General features: G+C 43.4%; 1 protein-coding gene across 1 annotated transcript in view; it reads right to left on the minus strand.

The window, feature by feature from the left end:
* Positions 1 to 22,093, minus strand: part of APOO (apolipoprotein O) — a 121,512-nt gene that overhangs the window by 35,264 nt on the left and 64,155 nt on the right. Inside the window, exons 5-7 of the mRNA XM_077298182.1 lie at positions 13,867 to 13,986; positions 7,678 to 7,732; positions 7,031 to 7,126 (exon numbers count right to left, since the gene is read on the minus strand). Coding sequence (XP_077154297.1) covers positions 7,031 to 7,126; positions 7,678 to 7,732; positions 13,867 to 13,986 — 271 coding nt within the window. The remainder of the gene's footprint in view (positions 1 to 7,030; positions 7,127 to 7,677; positions 7,733 to 13,866; positions 13,987 to 22,093) is intronic.

A 22,093-nucleotide genomic window follows, 5' to 3' on the forward strand; every position in this document is an offset into this window, starting at 1 on the left:
CCCAACGCAGGATGTGGGACATCTCGAGCATAGCCGTCTTGCTGCGGGTTCTCCCTTGACGGTTGATATACGCCACAGCCGTGGCATTGTCAGACTGGGTTCTGACAGGGCGACCTGCCAGAAGATGGTGAAACCGGAACAACGCTACCTTGATAGCTCGTATTTCCAGGAGATTGATGGAAAGGCTAGACTCTCGAGTGGACCACTGCCCTTGTGCTGTGTGATGGTTGAAAACCACCCCCCAGCCCATGAGGCTGGCATCGGTGGTCACCACCAGCCACCGCACTGGGAGAAAAGACCTTCCCTGGTTTAGGGAGGACTTCAGCGTCCACCACCTGAGGGTCTTTCTGACCCGTGGGGACAGAGTGAAACGGCGGTCGAGGGAGGACGGGTTGCCGTCCCAAACCGAAAGCAGCGCATGCTGTAGGGGATGGAGGTGAAATTGCGCGAATGGAACCGCTTCCATGGCTGCTACCATCTGCCCGAGAATGCGCATGCTGAAACGAATGGAGTGGGAGACTGGACGGGAAAGACTCTGAGCTCCCTGCTGCAAGGCCAAGGCCTTGTCTAGAGGGAGAATGACCAGACCGCGAGAAGTGTCCAGTGTCATCCCAAGAAAGGAAATCCGTTGAGCCGGAATCGGAGAGGATTTTTCAAAGTTTATCTTCCAACCCAGGCGAGAAAGAGTATCCACCGTGAGAACGACGGACTCTTCGCAGGCTGGGTAAGATGGACCTTTTATCAGTAGGTCGTCCAGGTACGGGAGTACCACCACTCCCCTGGAATGAAGAATGGCCATGGCAGCCGCCATGACCTTCGTGAAGACTCTGGAAGCGGTGGCGAGGCCGAAAGGCAAGGCCACAACCTGGAAGTGTTCTCCGCGAAATGCGAAGCGTAGGAACTGCTGATGCGGAGGAAAGATTGGGATGTGGAGGTAAGCATCTTTGATGTCTATAGATGCCAGGAATTCTCCTTTTTTTCATGGACGCGACGATAGAACAGAGGGATTCCATTCTGAAGTGCCGAACTTTGACAAATTTGTTTAGAAGTTTTAGGTCCAGAATCGGACGCAGCGATCCGTCCTTCTTTGGAACTATGAATAGGTTCGAGTAGAACCCTTTGAACCTTTGGTCTAGGGGAACCGGAATGATGACTCCGTCCCTTTGTAGTGCCAGTATGGCCTGGAGAAAGGCTGTCGTCTTCGATTTGGGAGGACAAGACTGGAAGAAGCGTGTAGGGGGGTGGGGGAGGAAAATTCTATTTTGTATCCGGTGGACACCAGTTCCCTGACCCACTCGTCGGAGACGACCGAGAGCCAGGCTTGATGGAACCAAAGTAGACGACCTCCTACTTTGTTGGTGCCCCCCGGATGTTGCAAGGAGTCATTGAGTGGAGGATCTAAGGGATCTGGATCCCTTAGACCCGGGTGGTCTCGTTCTGGGCTTCCAGTTACAGTTAGGTCTGTAAGAGACCTGGGGGCCACAGTCACCGCGCGAACCTCGTCCTGATGCGGAGGCAGAGGATGTAGATGACCAGTTGGTATTGTTACGAAATGGCCGAAATCGAGATTGTTGTTGATACCGGAACAGCCGAGTCGGCTTTTGCTGGGGGAGAAATTTACTTTTTCCCCCGGTGGCATCCGAGATTATTTGGTCTAATTTTTCTCCAAATAAACGACCAGCCTGGTAAGGCAGAGATGTCAAAGAGCGCTTGGAAGCCGAATCTGCTCGCCAATCCCTGAGCCACAGGGCTCTTCTAATGGAGATTGCATTTGCGGCTACCTGTGCAGCGCAATTGGCTGCATCTATTGAGGCGTTGACTACGAAATCCCCAGCCTGGGCTATCTGGTTAGCTAGGTTGATCGCCTCTGGAGGTAGGTCGCTAACTTGGATGGTCGTGGTAAGCGCCTCGGCCCAAGCAACCATAGCCTTAGCCACCCAAGAGGCAGCGAAAGATGGGAAGAGAGAGGCTCCTGTGGCCTCGAAGACGAAGCGAGCCAGGTAATCAATCTGACGGTCAGAGGGGTTCTTAACCGAGGAACCGTCTGACAGGGATAGGATAGTTTTGGAAGCGAGACGTGACACAGCAGGGTCCACTGAGGGGGACTGCAGCCAGTCTTTGATTAGTTCCTGAGTAAAAGGATATTTGGCCTTGATGGGCTTTTGACCCATAAAGCGTTTGTCGGGACGGTCCCTTTGTTTTTGTACAATCTCCTTGAACTCAGGATGAGTGACAAAAACCTGTTGGACACGTTTAGTCTTTTTGAACGACACCACGTGTTCAGGCGTAGATACGGATTCCTCGGCCACCTTCAGGGTCTTGTTGACCGCTTCGATGAGAGAATCGAGCGTCTCTTGGGAGGTGGAGGAATCCTGCACGTAGGAATCGTCGGACTCATATTCAGAGTCGTTTGGGTTCTCTGGAGAAGGGGACCGGGAAGCTGAACTCGCTGACGCTGAAAAACCAACTGGCCCGTGGTCAGGGGATGGAACATGGGTACGTTTTCTGGAGCCCCAAGTAGATAGTGACAGAGTACGCCTCCTGCTGGTGGACGGATCCGTACCGTCGCCCGAGTCCTCCGCGGTCTGACTTGAAGGGGGGCCCCGGAGGGAGTCAATTGCCCTGACTAGGGAAGCCATAGATCGTGACAGAGAAGCTGCCCACTCAGGGGGGCTAGGCTCTACAGGGTCGGCGGCGGCAGGAGGCGGCTGTACAGAGGCCGGGACACAATCCGCACACAACGGGGTACTGTGAGCTCGGGGCAGGGCCGTATTGCAAGTGGCACATTGCAGTGAAAAACACTGTGCTTCTTGTTACCCTTCTTAGTCTCCTTGGATTGAGACAGAGCGGGGCAGTATGTGCAGGGAAAGGGTTAAGCTTACTTGAAGCAGCTTACCCACGGTCCTGTGCCTGTGTCCCCGGGGAGGAATGTAGCCGTGGCGGTTCCGGTCAGCGTGGGCCACCTTGAAGAGAGATGGCAATATGGCCCCCGAGATCTGCAGGGCACCTCTCGTCCCAGACGAGAAGCACCGATATAGGGGGCGGGGTTACGGCCGTGGGATGGATCTGCCCACTGCGGCCTACTCCGGCTGAAAAGCCGGGGACTAAATTTCTGGCCTGCCCAGCGATGCGCGGCGGCCGCAACGGAGCGTCGCTGACTACCGCTGACCCCCGACTGCCGGCGCCTCTCCCTAGGGACTCTGCCGCAAGTATCGCCGGCATCCGGGGTCCCCCAGCGATGATCCCATTCTGTCCCCGGGCCAGCTTCGGAGCGCAGGGGGGGGATGTGTACTCCCAGTGCCCTCCGGTTGTGCAGGTCCCCCTGTCACCTGTGCGCTCAATCCATGCAGAGGCCCCGTATCATGGCTCTGATATTCCTTTTCTGTCAGAAGCCTTCTGTGCAACGCCATCAGGTGTGGGCCTTGTCTGTCGGGCACCGGAGAGGTACATTAGAGCAGGCTCTATGTGCTCCCCGTCTTGCAGGGGGGGGGGGAAGGGAGATCGGGACCAATGAGGAAAACCGTCGCCCCAGTAAAAATTGGCGTTCTCCAGCGTCGCAGGAGAGGGACGGGGAGGTATACTCGCCATGCTCGCCTGTTGCTGGTTCGGGGGAGAGCGGGCCCTATAAAAGGGATCCGTCGCCCCCTTCACTCCGTTAAATAAAAAATTAAAATTTACAGAAAAATAAAAATTAAAATAAGAAAGTTGGGGTCTGAAAACAGACCCAAGTGCCTCCTACAGACACTAAGCAAGAACTGGTTGAATTGTAGCCAGTGAAGGGGAGTATACTGCAGAGGAGGAGTTAATCTGTTTACTTAGTGTCCTCCTAGTGGCAGCAGCATAACACCCATGGTCCTGTGTCCCCCAATGAGGCGTAGGAGAAATCCTCCCAATCTCCTAATGTGTCCGAATGGGTCAGGGAGATGACCAGCCTTCAAAGTATGGAAGAATTGTCCGCTGAGGTTAACGGTTCAATGGAGAAATATCTGCAGGTCTGGAGTCCTTGGATTTTGTTTATGGACTCTCAGGACTTTCAATCCCTCTTTTCTAAGCCATAAGGAAGATAGATTGAACAATACGGGTTAGACGGACGTCATTATAGGGGTGCAAGTTGCCCCCTTCTATATCAGACTCCATGGTTCCTCCCCCTCCTTTTTTTTTCATCCTCTCTCCTCCCCCATATTCCTCTTCTTAGTCTCATTCTTTCTGTTCGTGTTTATACCATTATTACTTGGAGTGACCTAGCTCCTCTTGTTTGGGTCGCTCTTTCAGAGGATACCTCATATGTATCACCAAAAGTCATACAGTCTCCCTGGATAGGGGATACCAACATCCGCCAAGGATTTTTTTTTTCTTTTCAGATCTTGTTGGACTTGATTCAGGTCAAAATCATTTTCAAAGTTATGCTATTTCGGGACTTGTTGGTTACAGGTCTTGATATACAGTTGTATATGAGATTTCTTTTTGTACTCAATACTTATTATGTTGTTGAATCCTTTGTTCCTTGTTTGTTTTGAAGTTCTTGTCAATAAAAACCAGATTAAACAATCTTTTGACATTCTCTGTGAAGTTATAGGGTTCTCCCACTTGGTAACACAGCTTTGATTTGCTTTCACCATCTTAGAAGCGCTATTAAGGCAAGATATTCCTTTCCTTGTCCCTTTGGAATAGCTCAATCTTCCCAATTTACTTTTCACTCTGGACTCTTGAGGTTGTAAAAGGAGATGGAACAAGCTTTTCTTCTTAGTATGTTAGGTTCAAGAACAGCTTTCTTTTGGATAGCAAGCTTAACAAGTAACTTGTCTAGAGCCAGTTCTTCACCTTCAAACAGTGCAGTGCAAAGCTTTAACCTTGAAGTTGTGTCCCCAATCCTCATCTTTACCAATAAAGCTTAGCTGTATTTGATGGAACCGAAACAGATATAGATTCCATTCAACCACTGGTTAAAAAACTAAAGCCTGATGAACAAAGAACTTAATACACATTAGACTAATATTGGCTGAACCTGCCAATGTTTATGTGCTCAGCTGACAACCTGATGTGTATGACGGCACCAGCCATTTCATGGTCAAGATGTCAATTGGGCATGTCCAATTTCGTCTGGCTGCTTTCTCATAGAGTGCACAGTTGTGCTCAACTGAACGAGAGCTCCTGTGTGGGAGAGTTGGCTGAGATGACTATTATCTGACAGCCATCTAATGTGTATGGGGCCTTAGGAGATGACATTGTTTCTCTTTACGGCTTTTCAAGCTATTTCAATATACAGGTGCTTCTCACAAAATTAGAATATCATCAAAAAGTTAATTTATTTCAGTTCTTCAATACAAAAAATGAATCTCATATATTATATAGAGTCATTACAAACAGAGTGATCTATTTCAAGTGTTTATGTTGATGATTTCAGTTATGTTGATGATTATGGCTTACAGCCAATGAAAACCCAAAAGTCATGATCTCAGTAAATTAGATTAACAAAAAACACCTGCAAAGGCTTCCTAAGCGTTTAAAAAGGTCCCTTAGTCTGTTTCAGTAGGCTCCACAATCATGGGGAAGACTGCTCACGTGACAGATGTCCAGAAGGCAGTCATTGACACACTCCACAAGGAGGGTAAGCCACAAAAGGTCATTGCTAAAGAGGATGGCTGTATCCAAGCATATTAATGGAAAGTTGAGTGGAAGGAAAAAGTGTGGTAGAAAAAGATGCACAAGCAACCGGGATAACCGCAGTCTTGAAAGGATTGTTAAGAAAAGGCCATTCAAAAATTTGGGAGAGTTTCACAAGGAGTGGACTGCTGCTGGAGTCATTGCTTCAAGAGCCACCACACACAGACGTATCCAGGACATGGGCTACAAGTGTCGCATTCCTTGTGTCAAACCACTCATGACAATGCCAGAAGTGTCTTACCTGGACCAAGGAGAAAAAGAACTGGACTGTTGCTCCATTGCTACATTTCATTTGGAATTCAAGATCCCAGAGTCTGGAGGAAGAGTGGAGAGACCACAATCTAAGCTGCTTGAGGTCTAGTGTGAAGTTTCCACTATCAGTGATGGTTTGGGGAGCCATGTCATCTGCTGGTGTAGGTCCACTGTGTTTTATCAAGACCAAAGTCAGCGCAGCCGTCTACCAGGCAATTTAAGAGCACTTCGTGCTTCCCTCTGCCGACAAGCTTTTTAGAGATGGAAAGTTCATTCTCCAGCAGGACATGGCACCTGTCCACACTACCAAAAATACCAATAAATGATTTAAAAACAACAGTATCACTGTGCTTGATTGGCCAGCAAACTCACCTGTCCTTAGCGCCATAGACAATCTATGGGGTTTTGTCAAGAGGAAGATGAGACACCAGACCCAACCATGCAGACGAACTGAAGGCTGCTATCAATGCAACCTGGGCTTCCATAACACCTCAGCAGTGCCACAGGCTGATCGCCTCCATGCCACCCCGCATTGATGCAGTATTTGATGCAAAAGGAGCCCCGACCAAGTACTGAGTGCATTTACTGAACATACATTTCAGTAGGCCAACATTTCAGATTTTAAAATCATTTTTTTAAGCTGGTGTTATAAAGTATTCTAATTTACTGAGATAAGGACTTTGGGTTTTCATTGGCTGTAATCAATAATCATCAACATTAACAGAAATAAACACTTGAAATAGCTCACTCTGTGTGTAATGACTCTATATAATCTAGGAGTTTCACTTTTGCATTGAAGAACTGAAATAAATTAACTTTTTGATGATATTCTAATTTTGTGAGAAGCACCAGTAGATCTCATGACAAGTAAAGGTCATAATTGACTTTAATAAGGGTGCTGAAGCCACTGAGGATTTCTTGAGCAAATTCTCTGTTTTCAGAGAGTTTACGTATAATTGATTAGTTTCATCACATGTCTGTCCTCAGTTGATTATGAGAGTTTGACAACACAATGGAGTAAAAATATTAGAAAAGTAGGATATGCAAATGGACATCATATTATTAAAGTGAGATCTAGAAACTAAATGGATCCTTTAATCTTGAATCCACAAACCTCTTGCAAGGAATAATCCAACAATACCAGCAAACCCAATCAAGCCAAGCCTGGGGTAGAATCCTGGCGGTGCATCTCTTAGAATTTCATATGTCCCTAGAATCAAGGGGAGCAAGTTAATAGCGTGGTAATTAATACATCTTTTTACAGAAGAAATATAACAAAGAAATATGTGACATGAAAATGGTAGGAAAAGGGACTAAGGCTACGGTCACACTAGCAGTATTTGGTCAGTATTTCACATCAGTATTTGTAAGCCAAAACCAGGAGTGGGTCAAAAATACAGACTTGGTGACACGTTTCTATTATAGCTTTCCCCTCTGTTTGTTCCACTCCTGGTTTTGGCTTACAAATAATGATGGAAAATACTGACCACATACTGATAGTGTGACCGTAGCCTAAGGGTGAGAAGAACTAAAATATGTCAAATTATTTAGACATGCTCAATTGCTTGGTATAAAACATTTGTATGCCTATATATGTTATGAGATTATATTAGGAACAGCAATCCTTGTAACACCAATCTAATCACAAGCTCCACATTCAGAAATTTGATGAAATACGCTCAATTTTTGCTGCATTCAATGCATGCATTGTACAACATTACTGATAAATCTCTCCAGTAGTTTTTCACGTGAGTTTCGTACCTTTTGAGTGCTCTATAGCGGTCTCCACTTTAGGTTTGGCCTTCACATACACATCCTGCACAAAATAATGGGAAAAAAAAAGTTATTATTAAAGTATGCGAATACAAATCATTTGGTGCCAAATTATTATTATTGGAAATATAAAGTAATAAAAAGAAATGTGCAGAAAAAAAATCAGTGATATACATTAGTCAGGATTAGGTTACATGTTCTTCAAATACTGCAACAACAACGTGAATGAAACAAAAAAATAATTCATATACATTTAGTTTTTTTTTTTTTAAGGGTTTCTTTTACATTTCTTCGTAATTTACATATTGTCTGCCCCAAATTATGAATGAGGCAGTAAGAAAAACACCAGTCTACGTAAAGGAGGTCATTGGAATGATTTGTGACAAAGGCATCATATAATATTTGGAGCTGCCTTGCAATCACATCAATGCCTGGTAAGAGGAGAAGTACATTTTCACAGAAAAAAAAATTGCAGAAAATGTAAAGCATGGTGAGGATACTCAAATCTGCAGCATGCGCATTCTAGTGTGGATTATAACTTCAGTGGCATTAAATTCACAGCCAAATCTGCAAATGACACGTGCAGATTTTGTTGTGGATTTGATGCAGATCTGTGACTAAACCTAAAGTGGAAATGTACTGCAATGTGTGAGCATAGCCTTACAGTGCAGTGCTTACAAGCTAAATAGAAGAGATTGTAAGCACTGCACATGTCCGCCAACTGCTGCTGTCTAGGCGGGTCCCCTGGACAACAAGTAGTAAAACAAGAAAAGAAAAAAAAGATTGCTTTGACCCATCTTAGAAGTTTAGCATACACACCACTAAATTGAATTTGTCAACTGATTCATGCTGCCCAAACTACAGGCAGCATGAATAAGAGTCTATCTCAAGGGTGAGAAATCTTCTCTCTGCCAAGGGCCATTTGAATATATAAGCGATCCCTCAGGGGCAGTACAAATTGTGAGCAAACTTCACCTACAAAAGTAAGTTTTGAAATAATCATTCATTGCACACGCCTCAGCATTCAATGCTGCATATGTGTGCTCACAGAGCAAGGAGAAATTAAAAGGCTGGTGGGCATCAGAACACAGTTGCCGACCCAAACACTCTGGTCCCCAGGAATCCGCACGGGGACAAAGAAAAGGTCATCTTGGGCAGTAAATGGCCCTCGGGCCTGAGGTTCCCCACCCATTGTCTAGCTGCATCATTTCTAAAAAGCCTTCTTTCCTCTAAAATGATCCAGTGTTTCAGAGAAAACATAGTTTGAAGATCCGGCCTGGAACTTTAGGGAGAGATGAGACGAGTCTGGCACCACCACCGGATGGCTTCTTCCCACTCTGCTCCAGTTAATTGACAGGCTTCTCCCATGTCAAGTCTGTCAGTCTTTTGGAGCAGAGCGGGGAGAAGCCGGTCGGGGCGGCACTTGGACTAGTCTCTTCTCTCCCTACGGTCCCTGACTGGTTCTTCAAACTCTCTTTTCTCTGAAACACTGTAGCGTTTCAGAGAAAAACGTACCCGACTACAATCGTACAGACAAGTTCTGATTCCAGATGCCTGTGGTTTGGGCAGCATGAAATGACTGACAAAGTGATAGGTTCCCTTTAATGTGGGATAAACATAACTGTATACCATAGAATTACATTGTTAGCCCAGATTCTTGCAGTAAAAGTTTCTTACGGGATACCTGGACATTTCCATACCATAGACCAAAGTCTGAGAAATAGGAGCCTGTGACAATGTTCCATGTCGATAAAGCCCAAAAAAGTGAACATTGCCTAAATGTTCTACCTTCTTCTGCAGCACCCATTGCTAACAAGTTTCTTCCAATATTCTAAAAATAGTTAGAACTGTTCTATGAATGGGTGACCTTGATAAATACTGCATGTGTTAGGATTCATTTAATGCCATTTTCCCATGATATTGTGAGACAAACTGGATAAGTACTGTATGTGGCAATAATCTAGTAGAACAGACTTGTATACAGAAATGCTTCCACCACCACCAATACTAATTTCTGCCATGCCATTTCTTAAGATCTAAGTGAATTGCTGCCTTATTGTAAGGGTTGTACATGAATAGAATTATCAGGCATATTGCTTCTGGAATATCCTGATCATCGCTGTTTTGTGGCAATGTTTGAAGTATTTATTTTAACCATTAACAAAGTGCAAATTATATTACATATTGTGCAATAAACTGCAAAGACTAAACAGTGGTCTGGAAATGATTTTTCTTTGGTACGGGAAGTAAGTATAGATTTTTTTTTAAGTTATACAGCACCCTAAGGTCATTGATAAGGGGTTATCGAGTAGTGGACAATTCCACTAAGCACTAAAGAAAAGAAAAAATATAATTATTGGGAAACTTTTTGCATTTTGTTCTCAAGTTTTCTCTATAGATTATGAAGTGAGTCTATATTTTCTCTTTAGCATGCTAAGAAACATTTGCAATAAAAAAAATTAACTGATATTCCTGAGAAATTAAAGCTGAAAGAAAAGATGTTTTCAACATATTCATTTGCCATGATTTGCCTCTTGAGATTTAACAAGGATCATGACCACATTCAGAAACACACTGAGAAAAGTAAATCCTTCCTAAACTTGTGAGTGAAAATAATATGATTATATTCCTGTGTCTTTAAATCACTTAAAAAACACAAATGTTCTTGCTTTGTGCAAGTTGTTCATTAAACCCTGGAAATATTCAGAGCAGGATGTGCAAATATTAGTTTAGGCAAATGGTATGCCTTAGAGAACTCATCTGAAAGGAGTGTGACGCCTTTGTAACCATGGTGGGAGAAGCTTACCACCTACAGGAATTAAGTAGTTATAAATTACAAGTAGCCAGGCCGGGGTCCCTCATAACATGCTGTTCCCTACCTAGGAAAGTACTGCTGCCTTAGAAGGAAAACATGACATAAGTGATTGGCTTGTTGAAAAATAACGAAAAACTACCGTGTATACTCATGTATAAGTCGACCAGAGTATAAGCCAAGGCTCCCAATTTTGCCTCGAAAAACTGGGAAAACTTATTGACTCGAGTATAAGCCAGATATGCATTGTCCCCTAATCCTTATTCTGGTACGCTTGGTTGCTCATCCTCAACCTTGTCTGCATGGCTCCTTATTCCCATCCTTGTCTGCATGGCTCCTTATTCCCTTCCTTGAATGCATGGCTCCTTATTCCCATCCTTGAATGCATGGCTCCTTATCCCCATCCTTGAATGCATGGCTCCTTATCCCCATCCTTGTATGCATGGCTCCTTATCCCCATCCTTGTATGCATGGCTCCTTATCCCCATCCTTGTCTGCATGGGCTCCTTATTCCCATCCTTGTTTTCATGGCTCCTCATCTCCATCTTTGTATGCATGGCCCCCATGAGAAAAGCATAAAAAAAAAAAATCCTACTTATCTTCCCTGCGCGTCCTCGCAGCCCCTCGTTCCAGTGCCAGCAGCTCTTGCGGCTGGGCAATCACATGTCCCCGCTCATTAAGGTAATGAATATTCACTGCTCTCCAGCCTATGGGAGTGGAGAGAGGTGAATATTCATTACATTAATGAGCGGGCACCCATGAGAGCCCGGCAGCTGCTGGAAGCCGGTGGCTGAAACTGTGCGCATGCTATAAGAGAAATGAATATTCATTGCCAGTGCAGTGAATATTCATTTCTCTTTAGCAGCGGGCACAGGCTTTAGCCGCAGCCGCAGGCTCCTGCCTCCGGTTACCCGCTGCTCCGCCGCTCCCCCGCTATAAACTGGGACAATGACTCTTGCATAAGCCGAGGGGTGCATTTTCATCACAAAAAATGTGCTGAAAAACTTGGCGCATACATGAGTATATACGGTAATCAATGTCGAAAGTTCCCTTTCGGGGGAAGGAAGTTGCATGCCCAATATACATAAATTCATGGCCAAAAGTGTTGGCACCCTTGAAAATGTTCTAGAAAATGAAGTACTTCTCACAGAAAATTATTGCAATTACACATGTTTTGTTAAACACATGTTTATTTCCTTTGTGTGTATTGGAACAACATAAAAAAAAAAAAAAACAAAAAAAAAAACACAGAAAAAAAAAAACGGCAAATTGGACACAGTTTCAAACAATACCCCAACCCAAAAGTAAGCCGGAAAAAAATTGTTGGCAACCTCAACTTAATAACTGCAATCAATCACTTCCTATAACCATCAACAAGTTTCTTACACCTCTAAACTGGAATTTTGGACCACTCTTTTGCAAACTGCTCCAGTTCTCTCATATTTGTAAGGCTGACTTGTCCCAACAGGCCATGACTGCATATTATATATCTATCTATATGAAGAGAGAAGAAGAGAGGCAGAAAAGAGGAAGAGAGGCAGAAAAGAGGAAGGGTGGTAAACAAAAGAGGATGCGAGGCAAACAAAAGAGGAACAGAGAAGAATAAAGAGAAGAGAGGGAGAAGAGAAAGAAGAGGAAGAGAAGGAGAAGAGAAAGAAGAGGAAGAAAAGGAGAAGAGAAGGAGAAGAAAAGGACAAGAGAAGGACAAGAGAAGGACAAGAGAAGGACAATAGAAGGACAAGAGAAGGACAAGAGAAGGACAAGAGAAGGACAAGAGAAGGACAAGAGAAGGACAAGAGAAGGACAAGAGAAGGACAAGAGAAGGACAAGAGAAGGACAAGAGAAGGACAAGAGAAGGAGAAAGAGAAGAGAAGGACAAGAGAAGGACAAGAGAAGGACAAGAGAAGGACAAGAGAAGGACAAGAGAAGGACAAGAGAAGGACAAGAGAAGGACAAGAGAAAGAGAAGAGAAAGAGAAGAGAAAGAGAAGAGAAAGAGAAGAGAAAGAGAAGAGAAAGTTCACTAAATGTAAAATATAATGGGAAATGTTTTGCTTTACATAAATAAAACCTCTCTTTTTTTATATTCATTAAACCCCGACTGGCATAATTTGTGCTCCGACTACTCCAATAGAAATAAAGGCAACAATTGCGGAACTATGAACATTTGTGACTTGCAATGGAGAAGCACAGTCAATAAACAGTGATCATTGCTGATTATGGGCTGTAATTTAAGGCTATGCTAACTGATGCAAATTTCAGTTTAATGGCAATCTGCCAGGTCAGTTGAAATAGGGTCATTCCATGTCAAGTGAACCGATGATTGCCACCTATTGGAAGGTAGCAATCCTACAAGCCAATGTCGACTCTTTAACGAGCCTTGTCACATGACTTAGGATAATAGCCAAACCAGAATCTCAATTTGCAGACACTGTGTCGGGGTACTGCCCCTCGTCAGTGCAAAGTGGAGATCTGGTATGGCTGTGTGAGAGGCGTCCGACCGATATCCAAGAAGTATTGTTTCTCCTTGCGGAGATTGACATGCTAATCATGCAGAGATGAGGAGACTTAAAGATGCAATGCTCCTCTGGGAAATATTCTAATTATGCAAATTGTCTCTTCAGAGAGGAAGAGAACTAGAACTCGAGCCAAACCAGATCTCCACTTTGCACTGACGAGGGGCAGTACCCCCAAACACAGTGTCTGCAAATTGAGACTCTGGTTTGGTTATTATCCTAAGTCATGTGACAAGGCTCGTTAAAGGGTCGACATTGGCTTGCAGGATTGCTACCTTCCAATAGGTGGCACTACAGTTCTAGTTCTCTTCCTCTCTGAAGAGACAATTTGCATAATTAACATATTTCCCAGAGTATTGTGGCTTGTCTCCTCATCTCGGCATGCTTAGCATGCCAATCTCCGCAAGGAGAAACAATACTTCTTGGATGTCTGTCTTGTGGTTCAATAAAGTATTGCCACACTGTTTTATCCTCACCCTGTGTTGCCCGAGTAGTTTTATGTCCACGGTAAAAGGAGAGGGATGAGCCCTCATCCATGTGGTCTCGAGCCAATGGACTAGAGCACCCTCCGATCCTCGTGTCTCCACAAGTATTAATGCGCATTTCTTTAGAAAAGTTGTTTTATGTTGTGCAAGGATACTGTAATCCTTGAAAAATCTATTTTTTCCTGCAGTCACACATAGGCTAATGAGACAGGACTAGTTTCATGAGGTGCTTCCCTTCTGGGAAAAACAGATATAGAAATTTTTAGGGACAGATAGGGACTTGACAGATTCCCTTTAAAGATTAGATTGTAATCCTATGTAGAAAAACTACAATATGTCAGCCACTGGGGCCAATGGGACAGTACCTGACACCACTTAGTATATGGTGAGGTAGATGATCTCAGCCATGAAATTCCCTCCTCCAACTCCGTTTTCTCGTCTGCAACATATCTGGTTTCTGGAACAGGACTGGAATACAGAGAAAGCTGCAAACATTAAAGAGTAAAATAAGATTAAAAAAATAAAAACATACATAAAACACAAACACACATTTGTGAAATGTCAGCTCCTCAGGAGAGCCCATTGCATAGCGTAACCATAGCACTCGGAGGGGCCTGAAAGGTCATAGGACTTATTTGGTTCTGAACTTGTCTACATTTGACTTGAAAAATGAACTTAGTTTTAGGCCCGAGGAAGACTGACACATATCAATCATCCATAAAAACAAATAAACTGGAAAGGTGACAAATCTTGTGATATCCTATTTGTTCAGAAAATTATGGTTATATACAGTTGTGCTCAAACGTTTACATACTCTGGCAGAATTTTTGCTTTCTTGGCCTTTTTTCAGAGAATATGAATAACACAAAAACCTTTTCTCCACTCATGGTTAGTGGTTGGGTGAAGCCATTTATTGTCAAATGACTGTGTTTTCTCTTTTCTTCTCTTTTGAAATTTTGCAAAAGCCGCAGACAAGAAAAAAAAAAAATAGTAACCGCGCAATCGCACTGTCAATGTTATCTACAAGTGACCTTGCAACGTGAAAAAAATAAAATAAAACTGTATGTATGTGTATATATATATATATATATATATATATATATATATATATATATATATATATATATACATATATATATATATATATATATATATATATATATATATATATATATATATATACATATACATATACACACACAGTTAGGTCCATATATATTTGGACAGAGACAACATTTTTCTAATTTTGGTTATAGACATTACCACAATTAATTTTAACCCCTTCACCCCCAAGGGTGGTTTGCACGTTAATGACCGGGCCAATTTTTACAATTCTGACCACTGTCCCTTTATGAGGCTATAACTCTGGAACGCTTTGACGGATCTTGGCGATTCTGACATTGTTTTCTCGTGACATATTGTACTTCATGTTAGTGGTAAAATTTATTCGATATAACTTGCATTTATTTGTGAAAAAAACGAATATTTGGCGAAAATTTTGAAAATTTCGCAATTTTCCAACTTTGAATTTTTATGCCCTTAAATCACAGACATATGTCACGCAAAATACTTAATAAGTAACATTTCCCACATGTCTACTTTACATCAGTACAATTTTGGAACCAAAATTTTTTTTTGTGACGGAGTTATAAGGGTTAAAAGTTGACCAGCAATTTCTCATTTTTACAACACCATTTTTTTTTAGGGACCACATCTCATTTGAAGTCATTTTGAGGGGTCTATATGATAGAAAATACTCAAGTGTGACACCATTCTAAAAACTGCACCCCTCAAGGTGCTCAAAACCACATTCAAGAAGTTTATTAACCCTTCAGGTGTTTCACAGGAATTTTTTGAATGTTTAAATAAAAATGAGCATTTAACTTTTTTTCACACACAATTTATTTCAGCTCCAATTTGTTTTATTTTACCAAGGGTAACAGGAGAAAATGGACCCCCAAAGTTGTTGTACAATTTGTCCTGAGTACGCTGATACCCCATATGTGAGGGTAAACCACTGTTTGGGCGTATGGCAGAGCTCGGAAGGAAAGGAGCGCCATTTGACTTTTCAATGCAAAATTGACTGGAATTGAGATGGGACGCCATGTTGCGTTTGGAGAGCCCCTGATGTGCCTAAACACTGAAACCCCCTACAAGTGACACCATTTTGGAAAGTAGACCCCCTAAGGAACTTATCTTGATGTGTGGTGAGCACTTTGACCCACCAAGTGCTTCACAGAAGTTTATAATGCAGAGCCGTAAAAATAAAAAATCATATTTTTTCACAAAAATGATCTTTTCGCCCCCAATTTTTTATTTTCCCAAGGGTAAGAGAAGAAATTGGACCCCAAAAAATGTTGTGCAATTTGTCCTGAGTACGATGATACCCCATATGTGGGTGTAAACCATTGTTTGGGCGCATGGCAGAGCTTGGAAGGGAAGGAGCGCCATTTGACTTTTCAATGCAAAATTGACTGGAATTGAGATGGGACGCCATGTTGCGTTTGGAGAGCCCCTGATGTGCCTAAACATTGAAACTCCCTACAAGTGACACCATTTTGGAAAGTAGACCCCCTAAGGAACTTATCTAGATGTGTGGTGAGCACTTTGACCCACCAAGTGCTTCACAGAAGTTTATAATGCAGAGCCGTAAAAATAAAAAATCATATTTTTTCACAAAAATGATCTTTTCGCCCCCAATTTTTTATTTTCCCAAGGGTAAGAGAAGAAATTGGACCCCAAAAAATGTTGTGCAATTTGTCCTGAGTACGCTGATACCCCATATGTGGGTGTAAACCATTGTTTGGGCGCATGGCAGAGCTTGGAAGGGAAGGAGCGCCATTTGACTTTTCAATGCAAAATTGACTGGAATTGAGATGGGACGCCATGTTGCGTTTGGAGAGCCCCTGATGTGCCTAAACATTGAAACTCCCTACAAGTGACACCATTTTGGAAAGTAGACCCCCTAAGGAACTTATCTAGATGTGTGGTGAGCACTTTGACCCACCAAGTGCTTCACAGAAGTTTATAATGCAGAGCCGTAAAAATAAAAAATCATATTTTTTCACAAAAATGATCTTTTTGCCCCCAATTTTTTATTTTCCCAAGGGTAAGAGAAGAAATTGGACCCCAAAAAATGTTGTGCAATTTGTCCTGAGTACGCTGATACCCCATATGTGGGTGTAAACCATTGTTTGGGCGCATGGCAGAGCTTGGAAGGGAAGGAGCGCCATTTGACTTTTCAATGCAAAATTGACTGGAATTGAGATGGGACGCCATGTTGCGTTTGGAGAGCCCCTGATGTGCCTAAACACTGAAACCCCCTACAAGTGACACCATTTTGGAAAGTAGACCCCCTAAGGAACTTATCTTGATGTGTGGTGAGCACTTTGACCCACCAAGTGCTTCACAGAAGTTTATAATGCAGAGCCGTAAAAATAAAAAATCATATTTTTTCACAAAAATGATCTTTTCGCCCCCAATTTTTTATTTTCCCAAGGGTAAGAGAAGAAATTGGACCCCAAAAAATGTTGTGCAATTTGTCCTGAGTACGCTGATACCCCATATGTGGGTGTAAACCATTGTTTGGGCGCATGGCAGAGCTTGGAAGGGAAGGAGCGCCATTTGACTTTTCAATGCAAAATTGACTGGAATTGAGATGGGACGCCATGTTGCGTTTGGAGAGCCCCTGATGTGCCTAAACATTGAAACTCCCTACAAGTGACACCATTTTGGAAAGTAGACCCCCTAAGGAACTTATCTAGATGTGTTTTGAGAGCTTTGAACCCCCAAGTGTTTCACTACAGATTATAACGCAGAGCCGTGAAAATAATTTTTATTTTTTTTCTCAAAAATGATTTTTTAGCACCCAGCTTTGTATTTTTACAAGGGTAACAGAATAAATTGGACCCCAAAATTTGTTTTCCAATTTGTCCTGAGTACGCTGATACCCCATATGTGGGGGGGAACCACTGTTTGGGCGCATGACAGAGCTCGGAAGGGAAGGAGCGCCATTTGGAATGCAGACTTAAATGGATTGGTCAGCAGCCGTCACGTTGCATTTGCAGAGCCCCTGATGTACCCAAACAGTACAAACCCCCCACAAGTGACCCCATATTGGAAACTAGACCTCCCAAAGAACTTATCTAGATGTGTTTTGAGAACTTTGAACCCCCAAGTGTTTCACTAAAGTTTATAGCGCAAAGCCGTGAAAATAAAAATTCTTTTTTTTTTTTCACAAAAATGATTTTTTAGCCCCCAGTTTTGTATTTTCACAAGGGTAACAGGATAAATTAGACCCCAAAAGTTGTTGTCCAATTTGTCCTGAGTACGCTGATACCCCATATGTGGGGGGGAACCACTGTTTGGGTGCATGACAGAGCTCGGAAGGGAAGGAGCGCCATTTGGAATGCAGCCTTAAATGGATTGGTCTGCAGGCGTCACGTTGCATTTGCAGAGCCCCTGATGTACCCAAACAGTACAAACCCCCCACAAGTGACCCCATATTGGAAACTAGACCTCCCAAGGAACTTATCTAGATGTGTTGTGAGAACTTTGAACCCCCAAGTGTTTCACTACAGTTTATAACGCAGAGCCGTGAAAATAAAACATCTTTTTTTTCCCACAAAAATGATTTTTAGCCCCCCAAATTTTTATTTTCCTAAGGATAACAAGAGAACTTGGACCCCAGAAGTTGTTGTTCAATTTGTCCCGAGTACGCTGATAACACATATGTTGGGGTAAACCCCTTTTTGGGCGCACGGGAGAGCTCGGAAGGGAAGGAGCACTGTTTTACTTTTTCAACGCAGAATTGGCTGGAATTGAGATTGGACGCCATGTCGCGCTTGTAGAGCCCCTGATGTGCCTGGACAGTGGAAACTCCCCAATTCTACCTGAAACCCTAACCCAAACACACCCCTAACCCTAATCCCAACGGTAACCCTAACCACACCCCTAGCCCTGACACACCCATAATTCTAATCCCAACCCTAATCCAAACGTAAATGTAATCCAAACCCTAACCCTAACTTTAGCCCCAACCCTAACTTTAGCCCCAACCCTAACTTTACCTCCAACCCTAGCCCTAACCCTAACCCTACCCCTAACCCTAAACGTGACTGAAATACGTGGCACTGAAATACGTGGCACTGAAATACGTGGCACTGAAATACGTGGCACTGAAATACGTGGCACTGAAATACGTGATACGTGGCACTTAAATACGTGGCACTGAAACACGTGGCACTGAAATACGTGATACGTGGCACTGAAATACGTGGCACTGAAATACGTGGCACTGAAATACGTGGCACTGAAATACGTGGCACTGAAATACGTGGCACTGAAATACGTGGCACTGAAATACGTGGCACTGAAATATGTGATACGTGGCACTGATACGTGGCACTGAAATACGTGGCACTGAAATACGTGGCTCTGAAATACGTGGCACTGAAATACGTGACACGTGGCACTGAAATACGTGGCACTGAAATACGTGGCACTGAAATACGTGATACGTGGCACTTAAATACGTGGCACTGAAACACGTGGCACTGAAATACGTGATACGTGGCACTGAAATACGTGGCACTGAAATACGTGGCACTGAAATACGTGGCACTGAAATACGTGGCACTGAAATACGTGGCACTGAAATACGTGGCACTGAAATACGTGGCACTGAAATACGTGATACGTGGCACTGAAATACGTGGCACTGAAATACGTGGCACTGAAATACGTGGCACTGAAATACGTGGTACTAAAATATGTGGCACTGAAATACGTGATACGTGGCACTGAAATACGTGATACGTGGCACTGAAATATGTGATACGTGGCACTTAAATACGTGGCACTGAAACACGTGGCACTGAAATACGTGATACGTGGCACTGAAATACGTGGCACTGAAATACGTGGCACTGAAATACGTGGCACTGAAATACGTGGCACTGAAATACGTGGCACTGAAATACGTGGCACTGAAATACGTGATACGTGGCACTGAAATACGTGGCACTGAAATACGTGGCACTGAAATACGTGGCACTGAAATACGTGGCACTGAAATACGTGGCACTGAAATACGTGGTACTAAAATATGTGGCACTGAAATACGTGATACGTGGCACTGAAATACGTGATACGTGGCACTGAAATATGTGATACGTGGCACTGAAATACGTGGCACTGAAACACGTGGCACTGAAATACGTGGCACTGAAATACGTGGCACTGAAATACGTGGCACTATGACTGTCAGAAAATGTTCATTAAACGGTTAGGGGTGAGGTTAGGGGTAGAGTTAGGGTTAGGGTTTGGATCCCTTTATCACCTTGATGGTGGTGGGTGGCTTTTCAGTGTGTTTAAATGCATGCGTTTTTAACGCAAACAAACGCATGTGCTTAAAAACGCAAGAAAATACTGCAGGTTGTATTTCTGAAAATGAACGCATGCAGAAAAAAAACGCATGCGTTTGAAAACGCGACCAAACGCGTACAAAAAAACCGCATGCGTTTTCAATGTTAAATATAGGGAAAAAACGCATGCGTTTTTTTGTGCAAAAAACGCTGCAGACAAAAACGCAAGTGTGAAACCAGCGACGCTTTTTATAGCAAAAAAGTTTTTGCGTCTCCACATTTTGAGACCTATAATTTTTCCACATTTTGCTCCACAGAGTCATGTGAGGTCTTGTTTTTTGCGGGACGAGTTGACGTTTTTATTGGTAACATTTTCGGACACGTGACCGTTTTTGATCGCTTTTTATTCCGATTTTTGTGAGGCAGAATGACCAAAAACCAGCTATTCATGAATTTCTTTTGGGGGAGGCGTTTATACCGTTCCGCGTTTGGTAAAATTGATAAAGCAGTTTTATTCTTCGGGTCAGTACGATTACAGCGATATCTCATTTATATCATTTTTTTATGTTTTGGCGCTTTTATACGATAAAAACTAAAATATAGAAAAAATAATTATTTTCGTATCGCTTTATTCTCAGGACTATAACTTTTTTATTTTTTTGCTGATAATGTTGTATGGCGGCTTGTTTTTTGCGGGACAAGATGACGTTTTCAGCGGTACCATGGATATTTATATCAGTCTTTTTGATCGCGTGTTATTCCACTTTTTGTTCGGCGGTATGGTAATAAAGCGTTGTTTTTTGCCTCGTTTTTTTTTTTTTTTTTCTTACGGTGTTTACTGAAGGGGTTAACTAGTGGGGCAGTTTTATAGGTTGGGTCGTTACGGACGCGGCGATACTAAATATGTGTACTTTTATTGTTTTGTTTTTTTTATTTAGATAAAGAAATGTATTTATGGGAATAATATATTTTTTTTTTTTATTATTTATTTAGGATTTTTTTTTTTTTTTTTTTTACACATGTGGAAAAAATTTTTTTTAACTTTTTTACTTTGTCCCAGGGGGGGACAATACAGATCATTGATCTGGCAGTGTGCACAGCACTCTGCCAGATCTGTGATCTGCTGTGCAGGGCTGCAGGCTTACCAAGTGTCTGCTCTGAGCAGACACTCGGTAAGCCACCTCCTTCCCTGCAGGACCCGGATGCCGCGGCCATCTTGGATCCGGGACCTGCAGCCAGGAAGGAGGTAGGAGACCCTCGCAGCAACGCGATCACATCGCGTTGCTCCGGGGGTCTCAGGGAAGCCCGCAGGGAGCCCCCTCCCTGCGCGATGCTTCCCTATACCGCCGGTACACTGCGATCATGTTTGATCGCGGTGTGCCGGGGGTTAATGTGCCGGGGGCGGTCCGTGACCGCTCCTGGCACATAGTGCCGGATGTCAGCTGCGATATGCAGCTGACACCCGGCCGCGATCGGCCGCGCTCCCCCCGTGAGCGCCGCTGATCGGTGATGACGTACTATCCCGTCGGCGGTCATACGGGCCCACCCCACCTCGACGGGATAGTACGTCAAATGTCGGGAAGGGGTTAAACAAAACAATTCAGATGCAGTTGAAGTTCAGACTTTCAGCTTTCATTTGAGGGTATCCACATTAAAATTGGATGAAGGGATTAGGCGTTTCAGCTCGTAACATATGCCACCCTGTTTTTAAAGGGACCAAAAGTAATTGGACAATTGACTCCAAGGCTATTTCATGGACAGGTATGGGCAATCCCTTTGTTATGTAATTCTCAATTAAGCAGATAAAAGGCCTGGAGTTGATTTGAGGTGTGGTGCTTGCATTTGGAAGGTTTTGCTGTGAAGTAAACATGCGGTCAAAGGAGCTCTCCATGCAGGTGAAACAAGCCATCCTTAAGCTGTGAAAACAGAAAAAACCCATCCGAGAAATTGCTACCATATTAGGAGTGGCAAAATCTACAGTTTGGTACATCCTGAGAAAGAAAGAAAGCGCTGGTGAACTCATCAATGCAAAAAGACCTGGGCGCCCACGGAAGACAACAGTGGTGGATGATCGCAGAATAATCTCCATGGTGAAGAGAAACCCCTTCACAACAGCCAACCAAGAGAACACCACTCTCCCGGAGGTCGGCGTATCAATATCCAAATCTACCATAAAGAGAAGACTGCATGAAAGTAAATACAGAGGGTTCACTGCACGGTGCAAGCC

The sequence above is a fragment of the Ranitomeya variabilis genome, chromosome 3 (genome assembly GCF_051348905.1).
Source record: "Ranitomeya variabilis isolate aRanVar5 chromosome 3, aRanVar5.hap1, whole genome shotgun sequence".
In the NCBI taxonomy this organism is placed as follows: Eukaryota; Metazoa; Chordata; class Amphibia; order Anura; family Dendrobatidae; genus Ranitomeya; species Ranitomeya variabilis.